We start from the raw sequence: 27,209 nt of genomic DNA on the forward strand, positions 1-27,209 counted from the left end.
ACGACCGAACGCGCCGATCGCGGTGTGCTCTCACTATCCCTGCCACTTCCTACTGACCTATAATCACACAAATTTCGATGCAGACTGGCAAACAAACCTTGGTGCAGTTGATGTCTGCCTGGGAAACGTTGTCGATTAATACGTCAAACGACTTGCCCATTGAACTCAGCTATTGCATACAAAAGTGCATATATGGAATCGCATCGTCTGTGTACCGAAATCCTCACGTTCCCGTCCGGTAGTCTCGTGTACAGCACCCCCTAGCGGCGTACGACGACGTTTGCAGCCATAGGTCGCTATACAGTTCTCATACCTTATGTTGTGCACTGCCTCACATATAAGGTGACTATCCGTCCCGTTTTTCTCGGGACAGTCCCGATTTTTGTGTGTCTGTCCAGAATTTTTTCAAAGGTAATTTGGGACACCTGTTTGTCCCGAAATTAACAATTATGACCCAATTTGTTCCGAATTAGACATTCATATCACCCCTATCGGTCGTCAGATATTTTGATTACAAAACTGGTGTAAAAGTAAGATTATTACAATTAAAATCGTTGCCTAGGGAAACATCTACTATTGTGAGTGGCTTTTTAACAGACTGCCTCAGAAAAAAACAGCCTAGAAGAAAAAGTTGTTGGACTGTGTGCTGATAACACTAATTGCAATTTTGGAGGCGCCGAAAGGAAAGGTCAGAATAATGTTTTTACTAAACTACAAGTGGAACTCGGTCATTGGCTGATAGGGGTTGGTTTACTGATAACACTAATTGCAATTTTGAAGGTGCTGAAAGAAAGGGTCAGAATAATGTTTTTACTAAACTACAAGTGGATCTCGGTCATAGACTGCCCATATACTGCATAATACTGTTCGATATATTGCCTGTAGATACAGAAATGGTAGTTTCCAAAATATTTCTATATTTCAAATCGTACACTGTGATACTTGAAATTCTGAAGGACTTTTGCAGCTTTGTTGAAACAGATTTTGCAATGATTTTGGGTTATGCTCAAACAAGATGGTTAGCACTGTTGCCTGCTGTTGAGCGAGTCATAAAAATGTTTAAACCACTAAAATCATACTTTCTGAAAATAAGTGTCCATTGTTACTTCAAAACTTCTTTCAAAACCCTTTGTCTGAAATATGGCTATATTTTGTTCACAGTCAGGCTTCATCATTTCATGAAGCTGTTAAAAAAGTTGAAGGACAGACAGTCACTATATTTGAAGTGGCTGATTGTATTAGTAATTTGAAAACTACATTGCCGTCCAAAATTGAAGACCAGTTCCTTCCCCCAAGAGTTAAAGCAATTCTTGAATCTCTTGAAACAGAGGTAGGTCTGCTTCCAGGAGAGGTAAAGAGTTTTCATGGTGCTGTATTATTTTTCTATGAAACTGCTCTATCCTACTTAAAAAAGTGGACTGAAAAAAGTTTCCAGAACTTAGACTGCTACAACTGGGTTACCTTGAATCAAATACCTGTATGGGATGACATTGAAAAAACTTCTTCTCTAGTTAGCGAAACTGTGACATATGTTCACTTTGCAGAAAATGTAATGTATGATGAGTATGTCAGTGTCAAACAGTTTGTAACCACTGAGAAAATAATTGAATGGACTGCTAACAACACTGTTCCAGGTCAAAGATGGGTTGAGATGATTTCTCATTTCAGCCAGAATCATGTGCCATTCTGAAATGTACTCAAGCTAGTGGAGTTTCTTTTCTCCCTTCCTGGCACTAATGCTGCTACTGAAAGGGTATTCTCCCACATAAACAACATATGGACAAGTGACAAAACACAGTTGGCTGAAGAAATCATGAAAGCAATGTTAGGAAGTAGAATAAATTATGCTGAAACTTGTGTCGAGTTTTTTCATATGTTTTTGAAAAATACAGACTTGATAAAGAAAATTCACAGCACTAATAAATACAGTTGCCCTGATCACACTCATTCATCTTAGAAGGTATTAATAAAATGTAAATGTGCTTTTCTTTGCAACAAATTTAATTGATATTTTGTATTTATTACATTTAAGTGAAACCTTCTTCTCATATAATAAATAAATAAATAAATAAAAATAGCCTATTTTGCAAAATTTTTAATGTGTCCCGGATTTGGGCCTAGAAAATATGTTAATGTCCCGAATTTGAGTGTAGAAAATATGGTCACCTTATCACATAGCAGTCGGTCGCAGCATTTGTGGGACACCCTGTGTATCGTCTTTTTCGAACGCAATTACGTAATAAGTCTTAGAGCAGATGCGTTCCGCCTTATGTTAAGCATATGCAGTGGTCACTTTAACAATGCGGTTTTTCTTACAGATCCCTTTGGTGAGATCGTAAACTATTCTCATGTTTTAAATTACTATTATCAAACAGTTTTCATGAAACTAACTGTAGCAAAACGTGTCATTAGGCGTTATTTGTTTTCTTTCCGAATATATTAAAAAAATCATCCCCGAAACACAACTTACCAACCCAGTTCGATAAATAAGATGTTCTACCAAACGTATTTTCACAGTTTACATGATAACCGAAGCCCAGAACGATCTCGTTATGGAAGAGTAAGCCGTAGAATGCCCTACGAAGATACAACGCCAGCTATAGCTGAATTCTTGGGCTACGAAAGGCGAGTGTGGTGATCATGTTCCAAGCACCTTTCATACACTCTGCCTGTGGCATACCAGTGTAGGCTTTGCCCCCTTGCCAAGGTTTTCAGTAGACTCTAGCTTTCCGCAAATCCGGATAATCCTTTATGAGAGTCTTTTATAAAAATGTTTACTAGCAGAGGCCAGAGGGGACTCCTAATGACAACACTGTCAATTTGTTCAAAATGTTCATCAATATAGAAGATTCAGTGACATGAATTGGTAGCAGTACAAATGTATTTATAGTTGGAAACATCAGTGACACGAAAGTTTGGATCAGGGATGCTGCAGCATATTGGTCAATGCAGCTGTTCGCAATAAGCAGGGAATCAGGGCCCCAGCCGTTGTCTAACACAAATGTCCTATAGTCACTACAAGTTTCTTTCAATACGAGCATGAGTGATTCAGAATATTGAAAAGGGAATTCATACAAAATTGAAGGTGCTGTAGTACACCAACCTCGGTAGACTCTCATCTATAATGACTACTAGCTGTTCGGTATGAAGTGTGCCATGTTCCTGTATTATGGTTCAGTTGAATCTACTTGCCACAGAGAAAGGAAAAGAGTCTTCCTGCAGGAAGAAACAATATCTGTTTGGCTATAACCGATGCTGATGCCGGATCCCAGACTGACTGCTTGGCTGATGGAAGGGACGATAGCTTGAGACAGAGGTTGCTACAGCTAAATTTATAGCACACAATGAAAGATAATTAAATAGAATTAAAACAAAGTGCAACTATGGAACGTGTCCTCCCAAAACAAATCTCGCAAATGTCTTGTTATAGAATCATATTTTCAGTAATTTTACGTTCTCCTCTGCAAACATCCTCTCTCGCCAAATTTCGCAAGGTTAAGTATCCGTACTCGTAAAGAAAATGTAATTGTTGTTTATCTTGAGTTCTATTCATTTTTATAAACCCTGCAACGCATCTAAGTAACACTGTGATTTTCTCCTTGGGTTAACAAACGTTAAATATGTTTCAATACTAACTATAAATTTCGCACCCGATAAGGAACTGCAGTTGTCTTGCCTCTATCAGCTACGGTAGATATTTACCCTCTCAAAATATGCTTTGTCACTTACCAACTATTTCATGACGATCGTCAGTTCTGGTCACTAGCAGCGGACCTCCACTGTCCCCCTGTCAACAGAAGTAAACATGTTCAGTGCACACTTCACAGTTATTTTAGCATACGTTGCAATTGGAGAACAATGTAAAATGTAATCTCTTATCAAAGAATAAGACACCAATCCACTCACAACTGTATATGAGACCTGAGTTTGAGAATTCAGTAAGGTGTGAAGCCCCTCGAGTTACAATTATGTCATGCGTGCTTTGAAAAGGTCTCTGAATATGTTCTTTGCAATACATTTCCACGAAGTTTCTGTACGAGTTCACTAACGATCAACAGAAGTTTTTGGAGAACCGTGCCAAACAACACGCCAACCACTCGAGTTTCACGCATGTACAGTCGTGGACAAAACGAGCGAGACCCGTTGCCTTTTCGTTATGCTGATCCGCACAGCTATGAAGTCTACTAAACAGCATAACAGGCAAGGCGACGAAGTGCTACCAACATACTATGCACAGGCGTGAAATTGAGAAACCATCCGAACTTTGTCAGACTGTTTTTAATCATGTCTAACTAAGACTATATTAATGCTGATTAGTGTGTTAACACAACACGTAAATATAAGATATAAATGAAAGAAGAAACTCTAATTAGTATGAACTGTACTAATAAAAATAAATTCAGCTTATCTAGATAACATAACTGTTTTAGTAAGACAAATTAGCCCAGATCGTTACGAATTAGCAAAATATTATGTGCATTCGGCCGCGAAACGGTCTGTGTCAACGTTCAGACCAATCATACTGGATTACCGTTGCGTAAATTTTCCTTACATAAACAGTCGTATCTTTAGATGGCATTCACATAGAAGCTCACTTTTTTACACCACCAAGGGACCGTATACCGCAGGAAGTGCGATACATTTCCGCTTATTATGTCTACCAGTACTCGAGGTAAACGGGTTTCAAGGGTTGGGTAGACACATAGACGGTCAAGAAAGTGAAACTAGTAGGGTTCCATTTTTACCTATTTAGGTGACTAAATCCTAACAACGAAAATAGCTACGACAGTTACTGAAGATGAGGGCCGCATAAATAAAACCCCCTACTCTTTATTCGAAATGTTCTAGTTGAAGTCGATACATCAACATATTAATCGTAGCTACGCTTTCGATCCAAATCACGTTTACAGGAAAGCAAATACAATCCATTTGCCTATACACGTGGTAATTCAGATCCTAGTATTAATGCCACCGCGTTTTAGAAGTGTGATCATTCCCATTGCTTAAGAAACACTTCGGCTAATGAACGTTTCCTAGCTGTGGCGAGTCTAATGGAGAATTCAAAACATTGTAGAATACGTTTGGCAGCTATGTCGCCGTTTATTTCCTGGGGTGGTGCAGAATTATCCTACTAAATTTTCTCGCTAATAGCAGTATTTGGTATTTCGATAAACATCCCGAATGACTGTCACATGAGCGGTGACATAATGGTAGAAAATTCATGTTTCTGAGTCCAGGTAGCTCTGTGCAACAGAAACTGCAGATCATTTTGCCATTTTCATTGCGAAATTGCCGGCTTATTCATGTCTGGGGTAATAATAGAGGGTTTTTTGCCTGGGCTGTCTGTTAGCGTAGTGAAAAGTGTTTGCTACTGCGAGGGATGTCTGGTTTGTTTTCGGTTCTAATCTCGATGGAGGCAGATAGACTATCAATAAAGCAATTTTAAGAACTTCTCGCGCTACCTTCATTCTGTACTGGCGCCCTGTGGATGTCAATATGAAAATTTTGTAGAATTTCATACTTGTTACTGCCTACTTTTTCCGTTTCTGTCACTAATTGAATTGATTTTTAAATGAATTTCGCTAAGAATATTCACGCATTGCTAAATTTGCACAGTTTCATGGTAGGTCAGCAACGGTAATCCAGTATGACTGGTCTGAACATTGATACAGACCGTTTCGCGGTCGAATGTGCATAATATTTTGCAAATTCGTATCGATCTGGGGTACTTTGTCTTACTAAAACTATTGTGTTATCTCGATAAGCTGAATTTATTTTTATTAGTACAGTTCATACTAATTAGCGTTTCTTCTTTCATTTATATCTTATAATCACGTGTTGTATTTAAAACACTAATCAGCATTAATATAGTCTTAGACATGATTGAAAACAGCCTGACAAAGTTCGGATAGTTTTTCAATTTCACACCAGTGCATAGTATGTTGTTAGCACTTCGACGCCTTGCCTGTTATGCTGTGTAGCAGACTCTAAAGCTGTGCAGATCAGCATAACGAAAAAGCGAGGGGTCTCGCTCGTTTTGTCCACGACTGTACTCTCAGCGTCAGAGACAACCCGGGATAACGTGCAGGCCTGTAAGGCAGTTCTTGAAGTTTTCCACATTTTTCTCTATAAGGGACCGCACAATGGCGTGCTGGAGAAAAGCATTAGGAGAAGTATAGCTCCATAATAATATGACGTACCAGGCGCTATTCAGATAGTCCTCAATACGTATATGTCGAGATGAAGTTCTGTACCATTATAGTACGCCAAACCATCACACTTATCATTCATCTTTCTTTTTGTCCATTATTGCTTTTCGTTGGCTGGCAGAGGTGTGACACGGCGCATTTCAGTCAGAACCATTTCTATTAATATAAATAGTTTAAAACAGTAGAAGAGGTAATGAAATTCCATGGCTTTCAAAATTAATTAACTGTTTAGTGCATACTGATGAAACTTAACTTAAAACTGATGAAGCACTTTGCTGCACTAAAGCTGGAATGATATGCAATGTGAGGGGGCAGTTTGCGAGAGAACAAATTGGGTGGTTCTGGTAGTGTAAGGTGCTCGGTGTGCATGGAGCATCACAGCTTGCATTTGGGAATGGATGTGGTATGTGGGGCGGGGTGGGGGGATATTGGTTGGGAAACATGGGATCTGGGATAGGTATAACTACGATGGACGACAGGTTTGGATATGAGGAGATGAGGGCAGGAACAGAAGAGGGAGCACATTTGGGGCTTAGATCTGGTCAATAGGGTAAATACCAGGACAGATTTCATTGTCAGGGTGTGTCTGTTAAAATTGCATAGGGAGAGGGTAAGGAAATGTGTAGATGTAGGTTTGGTGGCATGTACTACTATAGGCGTGACTGTATTCGAATATTCGAAATTAAAAGGGAAGAAATGGGGTTTTGGAGTATGCGGGATGCACAGCATAAAACAGGTGTTCAGTGTGTGTGTGAAGGGGAAGAGGAAAGTGATGAGTTGGTAAAAGATTCGTACAGATATGAGTAATGTGTGCGGAAAACAAGCGGGTCGCTTGGCGCTCAAGGATTTGAAGAGAGAAGTCTGGTGAAGACGATATACAGGCTACAGAAGCGTACCACAGAATGGGACAGATCAAGGATTTGTAAGAATGGGGGATGGGGGAGGGATGCAGTCTTAATCTTCGGAATTTTGATCAGTTGTGCCTTTTCGTTGGATAGTTAGTAGGTGGGGTTTCCATGTTAATGTACAGTCGTGGATTAGACAGAGTACTTTACTATGTGCGGCGGTCATATGTGATTAGGAAGATGTCATGGAGACAAAAACTGCATTTGGTTTACCTGTAATTATTACCAGGGTTTTGGTCAGGTTTATGTTAAGCAGCAACTAGAGAGAGGAGAGATGAGTGAGGTGGAGCTGAAGGGAACCTTAGAATTGCCGGCGGAGAGGATAGACCTCTAGGAAATAGGAAAGCGCTGTTTCGGCATACTAGAGGATTCAGACAGGAGGAAATGGCTTGAGCACGTGAGTAATGTAAATGACATAGAAATGGAAAAATATTCAGTTCAGTGCGCCGCTCACGAACGTAGGCTTCAGCCAGCACGGTTGCACCTGACAAGCGCGAAATAACTGTAGAAAAAGTTCAAACGGAACTTGTCCAAACATAATACTTTCAGATATCGATCTTTCTACCCAGTCCATCTCCCTCCCCCCCCCCCCCCCCTCCCCCCCCCCCCCCTCTCTCTCTTACGGTAACGTTGCAATAACTGATATCGGTGAAGTATAGGAACTAGCGTTTCTTTCAACGTTTTCACTCCGCTTAACGGTTCTTTATTAAATGAACGTTGCACAACACTGACTTTTGCACTCATTGAAGGGACAGCTGATTCTATATGTGCGACATTTCTCTGCAGTCTCAATCGGTTGTTGGTTTACACTGCTGCACTTATAGCCAGAGTTTGGATTTATTCGACAATTCTGAGTGTTGAAATTTTCACATACCTAAGTGCACAAATGAGTAATGTGTTACTGTGAAAGATTCTTAACCACTGGGAAGATCTTCCGTATAAGATAAAAGGAGCGTACGTAAGGTAAGCAGTGCGACATGTTTCCCCAAAATCTTCTTAGCATGTTCGTGTCTCCTGTCTTTGAGGGCAAGAATAATAGTATTGTACTTTATATATCCATGTCAGAAATAAAGAAAGTATTATAAATTTATCTTGATGGTGGACAACGTGTAGGGGCCTTGAGGAGGTCAGTTGGATGTTCAGTAGAGCGTCGAAGCAAAGGAAATCACAGAATTTTATGAACTGCAAATTTAGTGATCGTCATTGTCATTAAATTTTGACAAAATTTATTAATATTGTAAAATGTATTACTTATCATAGAGACATACGCTGTTTGAGAAAAGTCTATCCAAAATGTTTATTTCTAGAAGAACAGAGTGTACAGTTTTTGGGACTACCGATTGACCACAACCTTAACTGGAAAAAATACACCTGCAAATAAAGCGTTGTAGTTCTGCTACATCTGCATATTTCCCTCCAGTAACGAGTTACGTAATCATATTGGGATAACGTGTTCAGAGTGCAGAATAGCGTTGTACGGTATATAACAGCAATGTGCAACAGATACCACCAGAAAACATGATATTATGACAACTTTTCTCTCTGTGTCATGGGTGCAAAATGTTAACATTAATTATGTACGAGAGGTCTAAAGGAATGTTAGAAGCACGTGTGGAGAAAAATCGCTTTGGGTTCAAGACAAACGTAGGAACGTATAAAACAATATTTACTCTACAATGTATTTTAGAAGATTTTTGAATAAAACAAAACCGCATTTATCACATTTATTGACTCAGGAAAATCTTTTGGCAATGTTGATTGAAATGCATTCTTTAAATTTCTGAAGTTACCAGGGATACGATGATGGGTGCGAAAAGCTACAAGCAACCTACACTCCTGGAAATTGAAATAAGAACACCGTGAATTCATTGTCCCAGGAAGGAGAAACTTTATTGACACATTCCTGGGGTCAGATACATCACATGATCACACTGACAGAACCACAGGCACATAGACACAGGCAACAGAGCATGCACAATGTCGGCACTAGTACAGTGTAATCCACCTTTCGCAGGAATGCAGGCTGCTATTCTCCCATGGAGACGATCGTAGAGATGCTGGATGTAGTCCTGTGGAACGGCTTGCCATGCCATTTCCACCTGGCGCCTCAGTTGGACCAGCGTTCGTGCTGGACGTGCAGACCGCGTGAGACGACGCTTCATCCAGTCCCAAACATGCTCAATGGGGGACAGATCCGGAGATCTTGCTGGCCAGGGTAGTTGACTTACACCTTCTAGAGCACGTTGGGTGGCACGGGATACATGCGGACGTGCATTGTCCTGTTGGAACAGCAAGTTCCCTTGCCGGTCTAGGAATGGTAGAACGATGGGTTCGATGACGGTTTGGATGTACCGTGCACTATTCAGTGTCCCCTCGACGATCACCAGTGGTGTACGGCCAGTGTAGGAGATCGCTCCCCACACCATGATGCCGGGTGTTGGCCCTGTGTGCCTCGGTCGTATGCAGTCCTGATTGTGGCGCTCACCTGCACGGCGCCAAACACGCATACGACCATCATTGGCACCAAGACAGAAGCGACTCTCATCGCTGAAGACGACGCGTCTCCGTTCGTCCCTCCATTCACGCCTGTCGCGACACCACTGGAGGCGGGCTGCACGATGTTGGGGCGTGAGCGGAAGACGGCCTAACGGTGTGCGGGACCGTAGCCCAGCTTCATGGAGACGGTTGCGAATGGTACTCGCCGATACCCCAGGAGCAACAGTGTCCCTAATTTGCTGGGAAGTGGCGGTGCGGTCCCCTACGGCACTGCGTAGGATCCTACGGTCTTGGCGTGCATCCGTGCGTCGCTGCGGTCCGGTCCCAGGTCGACGGGCACGTGCACCTTCCGCCGACCACTGGCGAAAACATCGATGTACTGTGGAGACCTCACGCCCCACGTGTTGAGCAATTCGGCGGTACGTCCACCCGGCCTCCCGCATACCCACTATACGCCTTCGCTCAAAGTCCGTCAACTGCACATACGGTTCACGTCCACGCTGTCGCGGCATGCTACCAGTGTTAAAGACTGCGATGGAGCTCCGTATGCCACGGCAAACTGGCTGACACTGACGGCGGCGGTGCACAAATGCTGCGCAGCTAGCGCCATTCGACGGCCAACACCGCGGTTCCTGGTGTGTCCGCTGTGCCGTGCGTGTGATCATTGCTTGTACAGCCCTCTCGCAGTGTCCGGAGGAAGTATGGTGGGTCTGACACACCGGTGTCAATGTGTTCTTTTTTCCATTTCCAGGAGTGTATATATAAACCCGTCTGGTGCCGTAAGAGTCGGACACTAAAGGGCGGCAATAAATAAGAAGGGAGTTAAGCATGATTGTAACCTATCACAAATGTTATTCACTGTGTACATAGATCAAGCAGCAACTAGCAGAAACAAAGGGCACAATTAAGGTTCATGGAGAATAAAAACAATTTCTCGGTGGCATTGTGAAACTGGAGAGAAATTCCACCTTATGCAAAACTCTGTTTAATTAGATTTGTTTCATTCAAACCTATTTCAGCACTTTCCGTTGCTTCTTAATATTTTTGAAATATTAATTAGATTAGGAAGTTAATTAGATTAGGAAACGAGACATTAAAAGTAGTAAATGAATTTTGCTATTTGGGCAGCAAAAGAACTGATATTGAAGAGAATGAATATAAGCTATTTGAGAAAAGGTGAACTTCTTAGTCGCTTATAAACAACCTTGATTGTGGATTACCGGTTTACGGTGATCTCCAGATCACGATAAAAGTTTATTACATGTCTCCTATACTAGTTGTAATAACCTTTTATCGAGATCTAAAGGTGGTAACTGATGTGTCGACAGAAGTGCCGACACAGTGTTATTTTGAGGGGGCCGATATTCACGCTATAAGCTCACACAGAATATCGGGAAGTCTGAAACAGGACGCTCAATTAATGCTATAAAGAAAAGTACGTTGCTTTTGTAATACTTAACTTTAATCCATCCTTGTTGTATACATCGTTCTTGTTGAGACATGCTTTAGACGATAATTATCAATTGCTATGTAAGGCTAATGGCGCCTTGCTAGGTCGTAGCCATGGACTTAGCTGAAGGCTATTCTAACTATCTGCTCGGCTAATGAGCGATGCTTCGTCAGTGTAGTCGCTAGCAATGTCGTCCGTACAACTGGGGCGAGTGCTAGTCCGTATCTCGAGACCTGCCTTGTGGTGGCGCTCGGTCTGCGATCACACAGTGGCGACACGCGGGTCCGACATGTACTAATGGACCGCGGCCGATTTAAAGCTACCACCTAGCAAGTGTGGTGTCTGGTGGTGACACCACAGTAACCATGCTTATCGAAACCAGCAATCGGCATTAAATGTTGTTTACAACAGATCTTGGCTAAGAAATTCACCTTCTCTCAAATAATTATTACAGATCGCACCTTAACACTCAAGGTGGGTTAACTAATAAACTCCAGAATGTTGACAGCGTGAAAAGCGATTCTGAAAAAAGATAAATTTGTTAACATCAAATATAAATACAATGTTATTCGTAGGTTTCCCCAGGGTTTCAGAAGACGACTGCCAGAAAGTAAAACATACAGAAAATGAACACATACCATTCGAGCGAGCATCTCTCGAAGTTTTCAACTCACATTACTCAATCTGGCTTGAAAAATGGCTGCAGACTGTCTGAACCTTGAGCAAAGAGAGCTCATTCTGAATTATAACTGGAAGACTGAGAACGTAAGTGAAGTGCAAAGTCAATTCAGAATGATGTTTCAACGAGATGCACCAACACGATTGACAATTACTCGTCTGCATCACAAGTTTGGCGACGGAGGAACTGTCCAGGATACCAACAACAACAATTCAGGAAGGCTACGATCATTCAAAAGAAAGAGAGAAGTCATCGAAAAGTTCCAGCAATCTCCTAGAAGGTCTGCGCAGCAAGTAGCTTGTGAACCGAAGATCCAAAAGAAGCGCGTTCAACGGAAAAGTGTTATTCCTAGATTACTCCACGCTGAAATATAAGCGTCTACTTTGACAAATATCTACCAGCCAGATAGATAGAACGACGGTGCTGTTCCGAGTACCCTCTGCACTCACCAGATTTGGCCCCCACTGATTTTTTTTCTCTAGGGGCACGTGAAGTACAATGTTGGATTCATTTGGTCAGTGTTATCAGCTATGTCTGGACCACGGTGGCCAACAATTTGAACATATTCGATAAATGGATGGTTTCTACATTTGTTCGCAATATTCTAGAGGTTGAAACTTCCCCGTATCTTATTAAATATTAATGTTACAATCATAAAAAGGGTGTATACTTTTTGGGACACGCTGTGTTACATAGAAGGGAAATATGGATGATAAACAGTAGAGGCAAGAGGTCAGAACAGAAGCTTATGAAGTGTGATACTGTAGAGCAGTGCTGAAAATTAGATGGGTAGATCAGATAACTAAAGAAGAGGTACTGTTTAGCATCGGGGAGAAACGAAATTTTGGCGCCACATTCTAAGTCATCAATGATGAGTTAATTTGGGAACTGAGGGAAGTATGAAGGACAAAATTTGTAGAGGCAGAAAAGAGCTTGACCACAGATGTAGGTTGCAGTACTTATGCAGAGACAGAGAGATTTGGTGAGTTGCTCGGAACATGCCATTCAGAGCAAAGACCACGATAAGAACGATCTTTCTTTCTTTCTTTTGCTTGTGCCTTTTTTCCCGCAATGACGCAGGGTCGGTATGGGTAATCGGAATTGGCAAGCTTAATTTAAGGGGTGGCCGGATGCCCTTCCTGCCGCCACTCCGTACCCCCCCCCCTCTCCCCCCCCCCGCCCGGGACAGAATTAGGTACCCCAAGTGTCTGTGTCCAGTGTAATCCATGGAAGAGTGGAAATGTGTTCAGATGTCTACAAGCCGTGTAACTGAGGCAGAACGTGGGGACCAGCCCGGTATTCACCTAGTGGGACGTGGAAAACCGCCTAAAAACCACATCCAGGTTGGCTGGCGCACCGGCCACAGTCGTTAAGACGCCGGGGGATTCGATCCGGGGCCGGCGCACCTACCCGAGTCCAGGAAGCAGCGCATTAGCGCTCTCGGCTAACCTGACGGGTCACCACGATAAGGACGACGCGGTGTAGTAGAAGTGTTGTGGGTAGTGTACGTGGCAGGAGACTTGTGGTGGTAGTGTTGTGGGTATTGTATCTGGCAGGAGACTTGTGGCAGAAGTGTTGTGGATAGTGTACCTAGCAGGAGACTTGTGGCAGAAGAGTTGAGGGTAGTTTACCTGGCAGGAGTCTTTGGAGCCCTGGCCGGCACAGAGCATGTTGTCGGTGATCCTGCCGGCCGAGTAGCGCGAGGCGCGGCACTGCTGCAGACTCAGGATGGGCACCTGCGCCTCCTGCACCACCGACGCCAGCGCGCCGTCCTCTGCGGTCCGGCCCCAGCCCACCACTGTGCCCGTCCGGCCCGCCGGGTCGCCGCCGCCTGTAGACACGTGTCAGTGGCTGCACGAGATGTGTTTCGCACCGGGAAGATGTGTTTCTCACCTTTCTCGTCGCGTATACAGGGCATAAGCTATAGGAAAAGCGGGTAATATACAAAATGTACACGAACTCAAGAGGGAACAATAAGACAGGGAGACTAAAGCCCGCTCCACACGCAACGATCTGTCTGCGCCGACATCGGCGCAGATGTTTGTTCATGCAAAATATCGCTGCAAATGTGGTGTGTTCACACGACACAAACCCCAATCTACTACTCGCCTGCCATCTGTCGGTGTAGAAAAGAAATGTCAGTGGCAAGCGACTATGCTCCCCGTAAACGTCAAAAATTTAATTCAGTTATTTTGAAATATAGAAATGGAGGAAGTACTGTTGTGGTCTGTGTTCGCAACTTGTGTTGCAAAAAACATTCAGACCAACCGCAGGAAATAGAGAAAGCCGTCAAAATGGTGTAGACAGTGGCTGCTAAAGCGAAAGCAGTTTTCTCACGTAAATTTACTGCGAGAGTTGCAGGGCGAACCTGTTTTATTTTACATTACCTCGTGTTCCATTTCCTCGCACATTGACACTCCAATTTCATCTTCAATTGTACTCCTGCTTGGTCTTGGCGTTTCTTGATCGCTAAGAAAGCCAAGCAGATCAAAATACCATAACGTTGGCTGGTGTACACCAGATCTTCTAGATTTGTGAACTTTGGATAACTCTTTTCGGTAAACAGTTCGCTGACAGACTCATTTTACTTGACTTGCCTTCATGAACTCATCCTTCAGGACAGCGTAAATAGCTTCACATATGTTGGGTATTATTTCACTCAACGCTTGTTTCGATATTGCAGTTGAAAATTCCAAATCCTTGTAGCTCCTTCCTGTAGCTAGGAATCTTAATGTTACTGCCAGCCATTCATAAGGAGAAATTGCCCTCTCATACAGGTATTTTTTCTCATAATACGAGGGGTTACAAGCTTTAAGAGATAATTATAAGTTTCGACATCCATCCGCAAATAATTTCGCCAGTTCGCAACGAAATTATTTTTTTATTACCGTTCCTCTGTTTGCCGAGGCGTCAACTGTCTGCAGTTTTTCAATTAGAGCATTGTATGCTGCTGTCTTTTTGTCTCGGTCACTATACTCTTTACTTTTAATCTTCCACAAACATGGGTGGTTTCTATATATTTCAATGAATTCACTTACAAACTCTCGAGAACACTGACGAGTATCAGCCAAATTTAATGTCCTGTGCGCACAAATACATTTTAAATAAAATATCCATCACGATCTACACTACTTTTTCACAAATTTTATATAGCATACAAGATCTCTTTTTCCCAAAAATGTTACTAAAAATATTCAATCTAGATCACTTTTCAGATGCTGAATCACTGTGAACGAGTGCTAGGTGTATCATTATAACCCTAAGACAAAGAAGCAAAACAGGCAGTGGTAACATGTGGATTCATGACCAACCATTCACCACCCAACCATCATCGGGCAGGTTGATACTGAGTTGTATGTGGGACTGCTGTGGTTGATGCTAACAGATTATGCCCATAAGGGGCACACTACCTCAGGAGCATACTACTGAAATATCCAATGAGGCCATCAAGGTGATACAATGTGGACAGCTATCCAAAGGAGGTATTTTCGCCTCATGACAGTGCCCCAGCTCATTCTGCACAAGGCACAGTTACTCATACTGTTTCTATGAACTTTCCTGCTTTGGCTGACACCCTGTTTCCCCTGTCATGCCACCCAGTAACTACCTGTCCATTCTTCGTGTTATGTGGCAACTTTTCCCCAAAATTGTCTCGAAACATATTTCCTGATATTATACAGGGTGAATTCGTCCGCAGTGTACAAACTCTTGGGGTTGATCGATGAGAGGATACGGAACAAAATGTTCAAATGTGAGTGAAATCTTACGGGACTTAACTGCTAAGGTCATCAGTCACTAAGGTTACACACTACTTAACCTAAATTATCCTAAGGACAAACACACACACCCATGCCCGAGGGAGGACTCAAACCTCCGCCTGGGATACGGAACAAAAAAGATCTAAGAACGTATGTCTGGAAATGCATGGTTTCCATGCTAGAGACCATTTATTCAATTATACTTTGCTACAGAGACTGCAGTATAATACGGGCAGTACCACGCAGTCCGCAGCTCGTGGTCGTGCGGTAGCGTTCTCGCTTCCCACGCCCAGGTTCCCGGGTTCGATTCCCGGCGGGGTCATTGATTTTCTCTGCCTCGTGATGACTGGGTGTTGTGTGATGTCCTTAGGTTAGTTAGGTTTAAGTAGTTCTAAGTTCTAGGGGACTGATGACCATAGATGTTAAGTCCCATAGTGCTCAGAGCCAGTAGCACGCAGCCACAGTTACAGTATGTGTGGTTTCCTTCTAGAGAGTGGTACTGTTCCTCGTACGTCAAGCCCTAGCACCTTCTCCTGTCGTAGTAATTGGTGATGTTTGTCCGATTCACTTCTCTTGCTGATTCAACTTGTATTGGATGTGCTAGAGCGTTGCACACAGTGGTTCCGTATTCGAATCGAGAGCTTGCCGACATGATGTTTACGTACGGAAAGGCTAGTGGCAAGGGGTGGCGGGCGGTAAGGTTGTATCAGGAGATCTATCCCCGTCGACAACAACCACCGCATTCAATGTTCGCAATATGGTTTCGCCTTTTATCTGGGACAGATTCGTTTAAAGAAGCAGAAAATCTTGAACATACCCGAAATGTTCGGACATCAGACTTGGAGGAAAATGTGATTAACACTGTGAAAGGTGACCGCTGTGTCAGTACCAGGCAGTTGGCTCAGCAGAACCGGCTAAGCCAGACGACATGTGGAACATTCTCCATGACAATCGTTACCATCCTTATCACTTACAGCGTGTGCAGGGCTTACTAGCGACAGACTTTCCACATCAGGAGCGTTTTGTCACTGGCTTGTTCACCAGGCAACCACGCTTCCGGGATTTGTGTCGTCCATCCTATTCACAGATGAGGCCACCATTACGTGGAGTGGTATCTTCAACTTTCATAAGTTATCTGTGGGATAGTATGCAGAACCCACACGGTATGGTGACAGCAAATCATGAGCTTCGGTGCAGCTGGAATATGTGGGCCGGGATAGTTGGCGACAGTATTTTGGGACCAGTCTTCCTTCCAAGCCGTCTAACAGACCGGAAGTATCAGCGTTTCTTGCGGGTTACTGTCTCCCCTGCTGGAAGAAGTGCCATTGATGATTCGAAGGTTTATATGGCTGCTACATGATGGCGGTGCAGCCCACTTCACCACGTCCGGACGCCTCTCAATCATGTCTTCCCTGACCGATTTATTGCACGAGAGGGTCCATTTGCATGACCTGCTCGTTCACAGAATCTCAATTCGTGTGATTTCTGATTATGGGGCCATCTCAAAAGTATCGTGTATGCAGAGCCCATTTCAGATGTGGAGACGAGCAGCGTATTCATGCCTCACCGATGTGAATGTGTGACACAGAACATGCTATGGCGCGTACAAGCATGCGATGAGGCGCATGGAAATCATTATCAGCACATACTGTAACTGTGGCTGCGTGATAAGCGCCTATTAGACCGCAGTGTCTGTAACAATGTAGGATTGAATAAATAGTCTCTAGCATGGAAAACACGCATTTCCGGACATAGGTTCGTCGGACCTTTTTTTTGTTCCGTATCCTCTCATTGATCAGTCCATAGAGTTCGTACACGGTGGAAAAAATCACCTGAATCTAGTCGACCCTTCATGCTGCATCGTAACTGCAGACAGTATTCAGCGCCACCAGTGATTGCCCAGCTGATTGCTTCTCCTCTACCTTTCTGTTATTATGGCGAGGATCTTGTTATATTTTTGTAGAGTTGAAAGCTTCCATGTTGGCTGGACCGACATAGAAATTTACGTAAAAGGACCAGGAGAAGCCATAACCGTATTCAGGGCTGAGTCTGGCTTCAGTACATGTTGTCGAAAGCGGAATTCGCTTTGCCTACTCCCGCACTCCGTGTGGTAAAGAGGACAGCTGTCTGCCAAAAAAATAGTATTGTTCAGGACACAGGGAAGAATACTTTTAGAAAAAATAAAAATCTGAGCCAGGTGCAGCCTTCCAGAGATGGAACAGCGTGAGAACGGCCGTTTGCCTCAGCAGCCGTGCCACGGAAGAACCTTGGTTTCAAAGTTTTGTGACATGGTTTCTTATTGGTGCATAGTGTTTATTTCTGTAGCGTGCACGCTTTCTCATGCATGTCTAGGTGAAAGCCTTTCTGTTATCAGCTTTAGAATGGTATCAAGGAGTGGGGAATATTTTCTGGCTTCCTCCTCACGACAGTGCCACTGGTTACTTACAGCAAAATCCGCAAGAATAGGAGTTTCTTCTGCCTTTTTACAAAATTATTACTGAACGAAATTCACAGTGCTTGCTGCTATTGGCCGGCGAGGTTCCTGCTCTGGGAGAAACTGCTAAATTTCAAAGCGTTAAGATAGAGAATCACTTGCTGCTGGGGGACTGAAGGGGAAAAACTTGCTGATGAGAGACTGATGAGACGAATCTTGCAGCCGTATAGAAGGATGTCTCTTTTAGTACTCAGTACAGAGGCTGAGCTGGACTCGGAATCTCTAGCCATCGCTGCTGCTGACTTCCACATTCATGCTGTATGTGTGTCAAATGTTTTTTATTCCAGTCTTTGATCACAATATAGAGTCCTTCGACGATGACCGGTTTCAGTCTGTAATGACCATCTTCACATCTACAATATAGAAATATACAACTGCTGGGCAGTCTATCTATCAAAACAACCCAGTATTTTATGTCACGATATACTCTCATACAAACTGGGAATGTACAGATAAAATAAAGTAAAGCGTACCTGTTCTACACCATGTCCTAATGTGATAAAGCTGCAATGGCGTAGTAAAAACATATAAATACACTCAGCAAAGCATCGTCACACAGAACCGTATGTGTGTGGTAAGAATAGGTCGGCATTGCAGGCGCCTATTCGGTAGGGACACAATAATACTTAACCCCCATCAGGAGCTAATTGCGCAATTTTAACGTTTTGCACCCAACTGGTTGCTTCCATCATGCATTTTGACGATCTTCCTAGCTTTCATACTTATTTTTCCGAGCTATTCTTTCTGCAAATTATTCTCATAATTGTGCTTTTATCATGCTTACACACCTTTTCCAGGGTTATATTTCACAATTAGTAGCCTTTTTCTGTTTATTAAATGTTCATTTGCTTATCTCAATGGGTAATTAATATGTTGACGCTTTTCCGTAATAAACCTGATATTTACAACGACCACTCTTTTCTGTTATAGATAGATGTTACCTCTTCCCATTAATATATCCATGTGTGACGTGGTACCCATACTTTCATGCTTGATTGGGTCATTCAATGAGGTGTTTCTGTTGTGCGACGTTGTCATTTCCACAAAATTCCCGTGTTGTTCTGGGGAGTTTCCCTTCACTGTAGGTGGTCGCCATATGTCGCACTATAGCATCTTACGTGTGCACTTGACTGTTCAACTGACACTCCACACTCATACAATACAAAAAAACACTGTCAGGCATTTTCAGAATGACGATGTGTTGATTTTCGAGACTGAACGTTGCTGAACATCGAAAATGCAGACTGCTATGTCCGAGATAGCTGCCAGGTCAATCAACATCGGGAAAAAATGTGTCGTATCGAACGGCGAATATACAGTTCACGAATAATGTCATCATCAGTTTTGAGCTTGATTTGTTCCCAAGGATATAATTTAAACTTTATGACTATTCTTATAAGCAGCGTTAGTGCAGTAAACAGGAAACAAGTGCAGTACTAAAAACTACGTACCATTTGAAGCGTAGAAAAACATAACAAATTTCATCAATATGTATCAGTAATGTTAAGTATGTAACCACTGGGCAGGAAATGTAGTTCGAATAGTTAAACGTATGTGAACAAAATGTAGCTAGGGAAGGCCTCTATAATTTTATTAAAATATATTTCTCAAGACACTTTTCTTATTCTGAGTTACTTTCCAGCTCACCTCAAAAGGAGTCCCAGCACTTAGAATTTCTTACAAGCTGAGAATACACAGACTGGCCCGAGCACAAATGACATTGCTCTTGTACAGTGCATATGACAACAGTGTGGAATATTTGTAATTTAATGCTTATATCTGTGTTTGAAATGATGCTAAAGCTGGTGCATGCAAACATAACATTATTCGCAAATTTCGCATGTTTAGTAAATGAGAGCATTTGCATTAAAGATTATATTAATGGAACCAATGTTTGAATCTGATTGTAAACTCAAATCCGTCCCTGCAAACATAGCATAATTTTCATATTTCATCTTGAGTTCTAATTAAGACCTTTTGTGTTAAAGAAAAGATTAAAATTACATAAAAAATCAGTCAATACCTTCAGAAACGGTCAGTATGTACACTAATGCCACGAGGTTAACAAAATATAGATACAATTTTAGGAACTGCTTTTGACATAAACTATCGAATCGAATGTGGTATTATAAAGTTCCTGCGCATGACCAGTAGAAACACCTTAGTACAGGATATTTAGGGTTTTAATATCTCCTCCCGACAGTCACCTGAAATGATCTAGGAACACCACAAAAAGCCTAAATCAAAACTCCCAGCTGTGAACTTTAACGACATTCTTCCAGAACGCGAGTGCACTGTCGTAATTAAATGCAGCCATTGCAAAGCAGGACATCTGTGCGCGATTAGGAAATGTTCTGCAAAAAATGAGTACAGTTTGCGTATTTCGTTTTCGATATGACTTCATGTCAGTGTCACCAGCGTGAAATTTTGTGATGCATTTGGGAACGCAAGGTTCTAGAACTGTTCCACCTTCATTTATCATTGCTTTTGCAGTTGTATATTTTCACTTTTTTTATCTTGTATCTTTTTGATTTTTATTTAGTTTACTAACTACGGGGAAAGTACTATACAGTACTGGAGTCTGGAGTATTTCTTAACTACTGGAACACGCTGGTTTCAGGTAAGGCTTTTTAGTCGTAAATATTTCGATATATTGAACAGAATTCTCCATTTCCTCCTAATACTTCAAACTGAGATTACCTGCTGAAAAAGTAATAAAGTAACTACTGATTTGAGAATCGAATTAGTAAATTAAATAATGAATTTAAATCGTTTTTCTCTATGGTCTCGTGTCATATTTCTGAAAAATCGTATCGTCTTAATAGAACGTTGGAAGATTGACTCATGCCAATGATTCTCGACTCTGCAAAAATTAGTTAAACAACGATCTTAAATAAACATGTAAGCCACTTTCGAAATAAAATGAAATGAGTGGTTGGCATTGATGGCCGGGAGTCCCCAGCCGGGGAAGGTTGCCGCCGCGTTGGAAGTCTTTTCAGTTGACGCCAAATTGGGTGACTGGCATGTCGATGATGATGAAATGATAATGAGGACAACCCAACACCCAGTCCCCTAGCGGAGAAAATCTCCGACGCGGCCGGAAATCGAACCTGGGTCTGCCGCATGGCAGTCTCACGCACTAACCACTTAGCTAAGGAGGCGGACTAGCCTATCCTGACAAAATGAAGTACCTCGACTGTCTCTTTATTTCACATTTACTATCACATTCCTAATATTAGTTATGAGGAATATTTTGAAGCCAATCTCGTTAGAATACCAAAAGTTGAGAACTAGTGACAAAATGTTAGGGCAACTTTGAATGGTACAAGAATGCGTTCACCAAAGCGAACGTCACAAACAGCCGAGGGTCAAATGTCGTCGGCGGCCCATTCAGAAGTGAGAGCTAGTCCTCCGCATACTGTCGCGCAGCCTCTAGGTTTCCTACTTTCAAATGTTTTCCTGTTTATTGCGCTTCAACCGCCTCTGAACGGAGACAGAAAGGTACTTATGTCCATCACTCAGAAACATTTTCTCCCAAGGGTTCTCTGAGTGGTAAGTACGCTGCAGTTGTCACTTTCTTCAGCCAGTTTATTTCGAGTTTCACCCAGATTTTTCAGGTTTTCATTTGTGAAATGTTGACTACAGCAGAGGAAGCTCTTAATATGGTGCCATGAAAATGAGATTCAAGAGAAAGGAAATGCGAAACTGTTACAAGTTTACGAAATGTCAGCACATAAGTGACTCTATAAGTATGTCGCATAAAAAATATTTTCCACGCATTTGGCAAAAATGGTTCAAATGGCTCTGAGCACTGTGGGACTTAACTTCTGAGGTCATCAGTCTCCTAGAACTTAGAACTACTTAAACCTAACTAACCTAAGGACATCACACAGATCCATGCCCGAGGCAGGATTCGAACCTGCGACCGTAGCGGTGGCGCGGTTCCAGACTGTAGCGCCTAGAACCGCTCGGCCACCGCGGCTGGCCGCATTTGGCATCTAAAGTGATATATGTCACATACAGAAGGAAACGAAAAAAAGCGCCTAAGAATTGTTTAAAAGACAAAACACGTATCAGAGCGAGACCTATACGTCTGGATTTGAGGAACTTGGAACTTTACACAGATGTTTACTCAGTAAGTTAAAAAAAAGACACCAGACAAAAATTGGTCACCTTCAGTTGACAACAGTTTTTTACCGTGCAATACCGCCTCTAAACTTCAAACGGCGTCAGTTAGAAAAGGAGCGATTCCGTAAGATACTCCTATCTCCGACCGAACAGGCCTTGAAGGTACCTCCCGCCCCCCGTGTCATCCTCACCCCATAGGCGTCACTGGATGCTAATATGCACACTGCTCTCCAGGCCATTGTCAGTTTTCGTAACCGGAGTCGCTACTTCTCAGTCTGGTAGCTCCTCAATTGGCCTCACGAGGGCTGAGTGCACCCCGCTTGCCAACAGTAGTCGGCAAACCCGACTGGTCACGCATCCAAGTGCTAGCCAAGCGGTCCAGCGCTTAACTTCGTTTATGTTATGGGAACCGGTATTACCACTACAGCAAGGCCATTGGCTATAAGATTCTTCAGGGATGCCATATCTACCTGAAGACGCTCACTGATGATGAGATCCCCTGAAGCTATGAAACTGTGGGAATGTTGATTGCAACGTGTCACTCACTGTCCCAAAGACTATCCGACATTTCCTGTGAAACTGAGATCAGGCGATCTAGTAGGCCAATCGATGTGCGATAGGGTGCCTGAGAGTCCGTCAAGATAGTAACACATCATACGAGAAGAGGCAAAACAGTGATTCGTCGTAACACGCTGCACGCCTGTAATCACCTACTGTCCAGTATCTGTGTATTTTCGCCCGTTGAAGAGTGCGACTCTGTGTGCCGCTGTGAGCTCTGGCATTTTTCGAGGTAAACTTCAAACGTCAGTAACATGCTGATCCCTTCGTAATTGTCACTCGGAAAGTGGCTGAGGTGGGAACGCATTCTCCGACGGCAGCAGTTCCTGTAGGCGTTCAAACAGGTTGTCAGTGATTAGGCGTGACCCCCTCTCTGATTCACATTGGTTCGGATGTCTGACGATCACTGTTCTTACGTCGTGCTACATGGCTGCGAGTGGTACACCATTCGTTACAGACAAATTTCACAGTAAATGTTGATACACGAGTAAGTAGGGCAATTAAACTGCCAGTGCGGTCATGGGCACGTCCAGATACTCCCTTTGTCCATTCTTTTTCACGTCTCCACGTGAAACTGATTTATGAATTGTCATGCTGATAGGACCATAGTCTCCGAACTGTTCCACTTCTTTCGGCAGCACAGAACACTATAAACTGCGTTCATATCCCTACACATTTAGAGTTTTCTTAAACGAAGTATTGGGACCAGAATACAACTACGAGAAACAGCCATATACTGTAGCATCCGGCAAACCCAAATCTTTCCATCGGATTGGCACATGGTACAGCGTGATTCATCTCTCTAAATCCCTCATTTCGAGACATCCACTGTTCAGTAGGGTCGCTTTTTACATCACATCAAACGGCGTGTAGCATTGCCTACAGAGGTATGTGTGGCTCATGAGAAGCTGATTGACCATTTTAACGACCTACGTAAAGTGATTCTGCTAGCTGGACTGCTGGTAGCATTTGGAATTCACCAATGACTCGTTCCACTGATTTCATGCGAATTTTTACAAACACTCTCCACAGTTCTAGATCATCCCTGTTCGTCAGTATATGCCTAGTCTTGGTTTAGCCGTGCTTATTTCTTCGCGTTTCCACTTCATAATCACAACAGCATTACGCTGGTTGAAATGTTCCTGATGCATTTGTTACTCAGGTGAAAATCAATGACTAGTCCACGCTCGAAGTCATTAAACTCTCCTGACTAACCCCTTCTGCCGTTACTGATTCCCTACTGACAGCACAATATTCCTGGCTTCCTTTAGTACTGCCAGGTTCGCCTCACGTGATATCTAATGTCCAGTTCAGTGCTACATACGAATTTTCCCGTACTTTTGATCAAATAGTGTACACACTTCACTCCCATGACTTACGTAAGCAATGAATGGCCATGTGAACCAAACAGCGAGTTCATCGCTCACATCGAATAAGGGAAGGATGGGGAGGAAATCGGCCGTGCCCTTTCAAAGGAACCGTCCCAGCATTTGCCTTAAGCGATTTAGGGAAATCACAGAAAAACTAAATCGGGATGGCCGATCGCGCGTTTGAACCGTCGTTTGAGCCCGAATGCCAGTCCAGTGTGCTAACCACTGCGCCACCTCGCTCGGTGAACGCTTGTTACCAGTTCTCCGTTCAAAAGCGACCAATTTATCCTTTTAAGAGAGTTACTAATATTTCGTTCTGTAATCTTAGCTGGATACGATCAAACAATTCAGAGGTAGCCATTTTCTGCTGTTGAGTTTTGAATTCGTAGTTGACTCTGAGGTTTACGGCTATTACCCGTCTCAGGTTGCATGAATTATGAGTGTAAACAATTGCTTGTACCTTCTCTGCGCCGAATCTCACCTTTGGGCGGCAGACAGACGGGCCGGATGCGCTTGCTGAAGTCGACGGGTTTGCGCAGGCGCAGCAACGCGATGTCGTGGTTGTATGTGTTGAGGTCGAAGTTGCGGTGTCGGATCACCGAGGAGACCGCGCGCATAATGGCCGGCGTGTCCGTCGTCGACGTCTGGTCGTGGTCACCCAGGAAGATCCGGATCTTCGAGCGCTTCAGTCTGCAGAATATGTGACACCAACAAATAAATCTCTGTAACCACGTCCTAGCAAACATTCATTACGTGACTGTCATCAAGAGCAAGGTTTTACGAATTTTGAAACAAAAATTAAACATGAGTAACTAGTCTTGACAGTAAATATTTCTATCTTACTGAATATTCTATGATACTGTCGGAAAATAACTAAATTCTAATCTTTCGTGCACAAAGCACATATTTTTGTTTTAATGTTTGGTTTCGGCCGCACTGGCCCATCCTCATATTTACATGTAGAGAGGATGATACTCATTACTGGAATCTGCTGTTGGGCGTCCTCAAAACTGAGTTAAATTATAAAACAAGATCACTGTTTCTCCTGGTGACACATTGCCCCTTTCTGTTAACTACTTTGTATTTTCTTTCGCACAAGCACGAGCGCGATTAACCCTAGCAACTTTTATCGAACAGCTTTGGTGCAAACATAATTTGCTGGCACTGTTATGTAGCAGACTACATTATTAAGCTTTAACGTCTTTTGCACGTTGACAATGGCCAAGACTTCGTTCGTGACGTTGGTTTGAAACAACAAATCTAAACACATGTTCCTCTCACGAAAGAAGGAAACCAAAGAAAACAGTTTGCAAGCTCCTAGAGAACACATTCGACGAATGTGTGAAAACACTTTGTGTGTGTGTGTGTGTGTGTGTGTGTGTGTGTGTGTGTGTGCGTGCGTGCGTGCGTGCATGTGTGTGTGTGTGTGTGTGTGTGTGTGTGTGTGTTTGTGTGTGTGTGTGTGTGTGTGTGTGTGTGTGTGTGTGTGTGTGTGTGTTTGTAAGGTGTTTTCTGTACTATATGTTCTCGGCACTTTGTTGGATCATCCTAGGCTTGTTGCAAGTGCCAAATCATGGAGAGAACGTTTGATACATTCATTATTAAATGGCGCATGGTCTTTGTCCCAAGAGGTTCTGTAGTTTTAGGTATCGTGAGTCAAGGTCTCTTCTATTTAGTTTGTGTGGTAAGCAAGGAGCATGTAAGCTTTAGGTTATATCAGTAAAACATCTTAGTAATGGAAGGAGGCCACACGGTTAGTGGCGCCCTGTCGCGCGGCCGGATTGCCGGAGGTTCGAGTTCTCCCTCGGGCATGGGTGTGTGTGTTGTTCTTGGCATAAGTTAATGTAAGTTAGTTTAAGTAGTGTGTAAGTCTAGGGACCGATGACCTCAGCAGCTTGGTCCCTTAGGAATTCACACACATTCGAACATTTTAATGGAAGGAAATAATTTGGGTTTCAAAAGAAGAGTAGATATTAAAAACAGTATGATCAAAGCGTCTCATGTACATCCATCTGAAATAGTTATTAAATATTCTTACTTTGAAACAAAAGAAAAGAAAAATGTCAATGTATTCAAATGTGATAAGACCACAGCCGAACACCAACTGCTCTCCATCTATCTGAGGACCGGAAAGCTGCTGTCCGCCTCCGACTCCAAAAGTTCTGCCCGTCGCTCTCCAACTAGTAACTGAGATAATTTAATACTTTACGTATTTCTTGCTACATTTTTTCTTGTTAGTTTTTCCCATGTGTGTAAATCTTCATAAAATAAATGTGTAGTAATCTAATTCGTCTTGATGTCATTTCGGTAGTTAATTAATGCCATGTTATTTTAATATAGATTAGCCAGTGCCATCAGCCACACTTTATGATGTATCATGCAGCGTAACTTGCTGTGACAGTGCGAGAGAGAGACAAAGATATTGTTTATTACTCTGTGGCGGTCAGCGCTCACATAATTATTCTTAGGATATAGAGTTTTTTGTTCTTGTTAAGAGTAATTTTTAAGGAGAGGAGAGCCATTCTTGTGATGTAAAAAATCGACGCCATTGAGAGTTTTTGATTCACATTGTAAAATATAAGTGCATATGGAAGGAAATCAGTTAATAGAACAATAAAATATTGTTCATTTCAAGAAGGTACGTCTTATTATACACCCAGCGATATACTGCTATTGTGATTTACTAATAAACACCAGCTGAGAACAGTTCCGACGGGAGCGTTCAGTTCTAGTGAAATAGTTCGATGTTTTCTTCGGAAAAGAAGTCACTTCATGGATCATTCAAATCCACAATAGTAACTGGACATTAATCAGAACTGAAAGCAATCTGATTGCTATGCAACAGAGCCTCGAAGAATATTTCTCCGTACTTTGGTTACCACTTTCAGCTCAACACGGTATCTTCAGCATCTGGAGCAGATTTCTACAACAGCGGAAGCGTGTAATCGCTATCAGTTTCACACACCGCCCTGTGTACGCTGTATGTATTTACCCACAACAGTGAACATACAGTTACTCACACACATAGAAAGACAATATTAGGTGGTGTGGGGAAACATTTCAGTATAAAGGCCCTGGTGAGCTAAACAGTAATTAGCCTAGTAATAAAGGGAGACTTTATAACTTGTATGTGAGGGACATTGTTTTCTTTTGATAATTCTG

At 42.7% G+C, this 27,209-nt stretch overlaps 1 protein-coding gene across 1 annotated transcript in view; it reads right to left on the reverse strand.

Moving 5' to 3' along the window:
• LOC124612855 (trypsin-1-like) overlaps positions 1–27,209 on the reverse strand; it is a 110,680-nt gene that overhangs the window by 4,184 nt on the left and 79,287 nt on the right. The window contains exons 4-6 of the mRNA XM_047141284.1: positions 24,529–24,737; positions 13,371–13,570; positions 3,730–3,787 (exon numbers count right to left, since the gene is read on the reverse strand). Coding sequence (XP_046997240.1) covers positions 3,730–3,787; positions 13,371–13,570; positions 24,529–24,737 — 467 coding nt within the window. The remainder of the gene's footprint in view (positions 1–3,729; positions 3,788–13,370; positions 13,571–24,528; positions 24,738–27,209) is intronic.

Source organism: Schistocerca americana, chromosome 4, assembly GCF_021461395.2.
Source record: "Schistocerca americana isolate TAMUIC-IGC-003095 chromosome 4, iqSchAmer2.1, whole genome shotgun sequence".
Classification (NCBI taxonomy): Eukaryota; Metazoa; Arthropoda; class Insecta; order Orthoptera; family Acrididae; genus Schistocerca; species Schistocerca americana.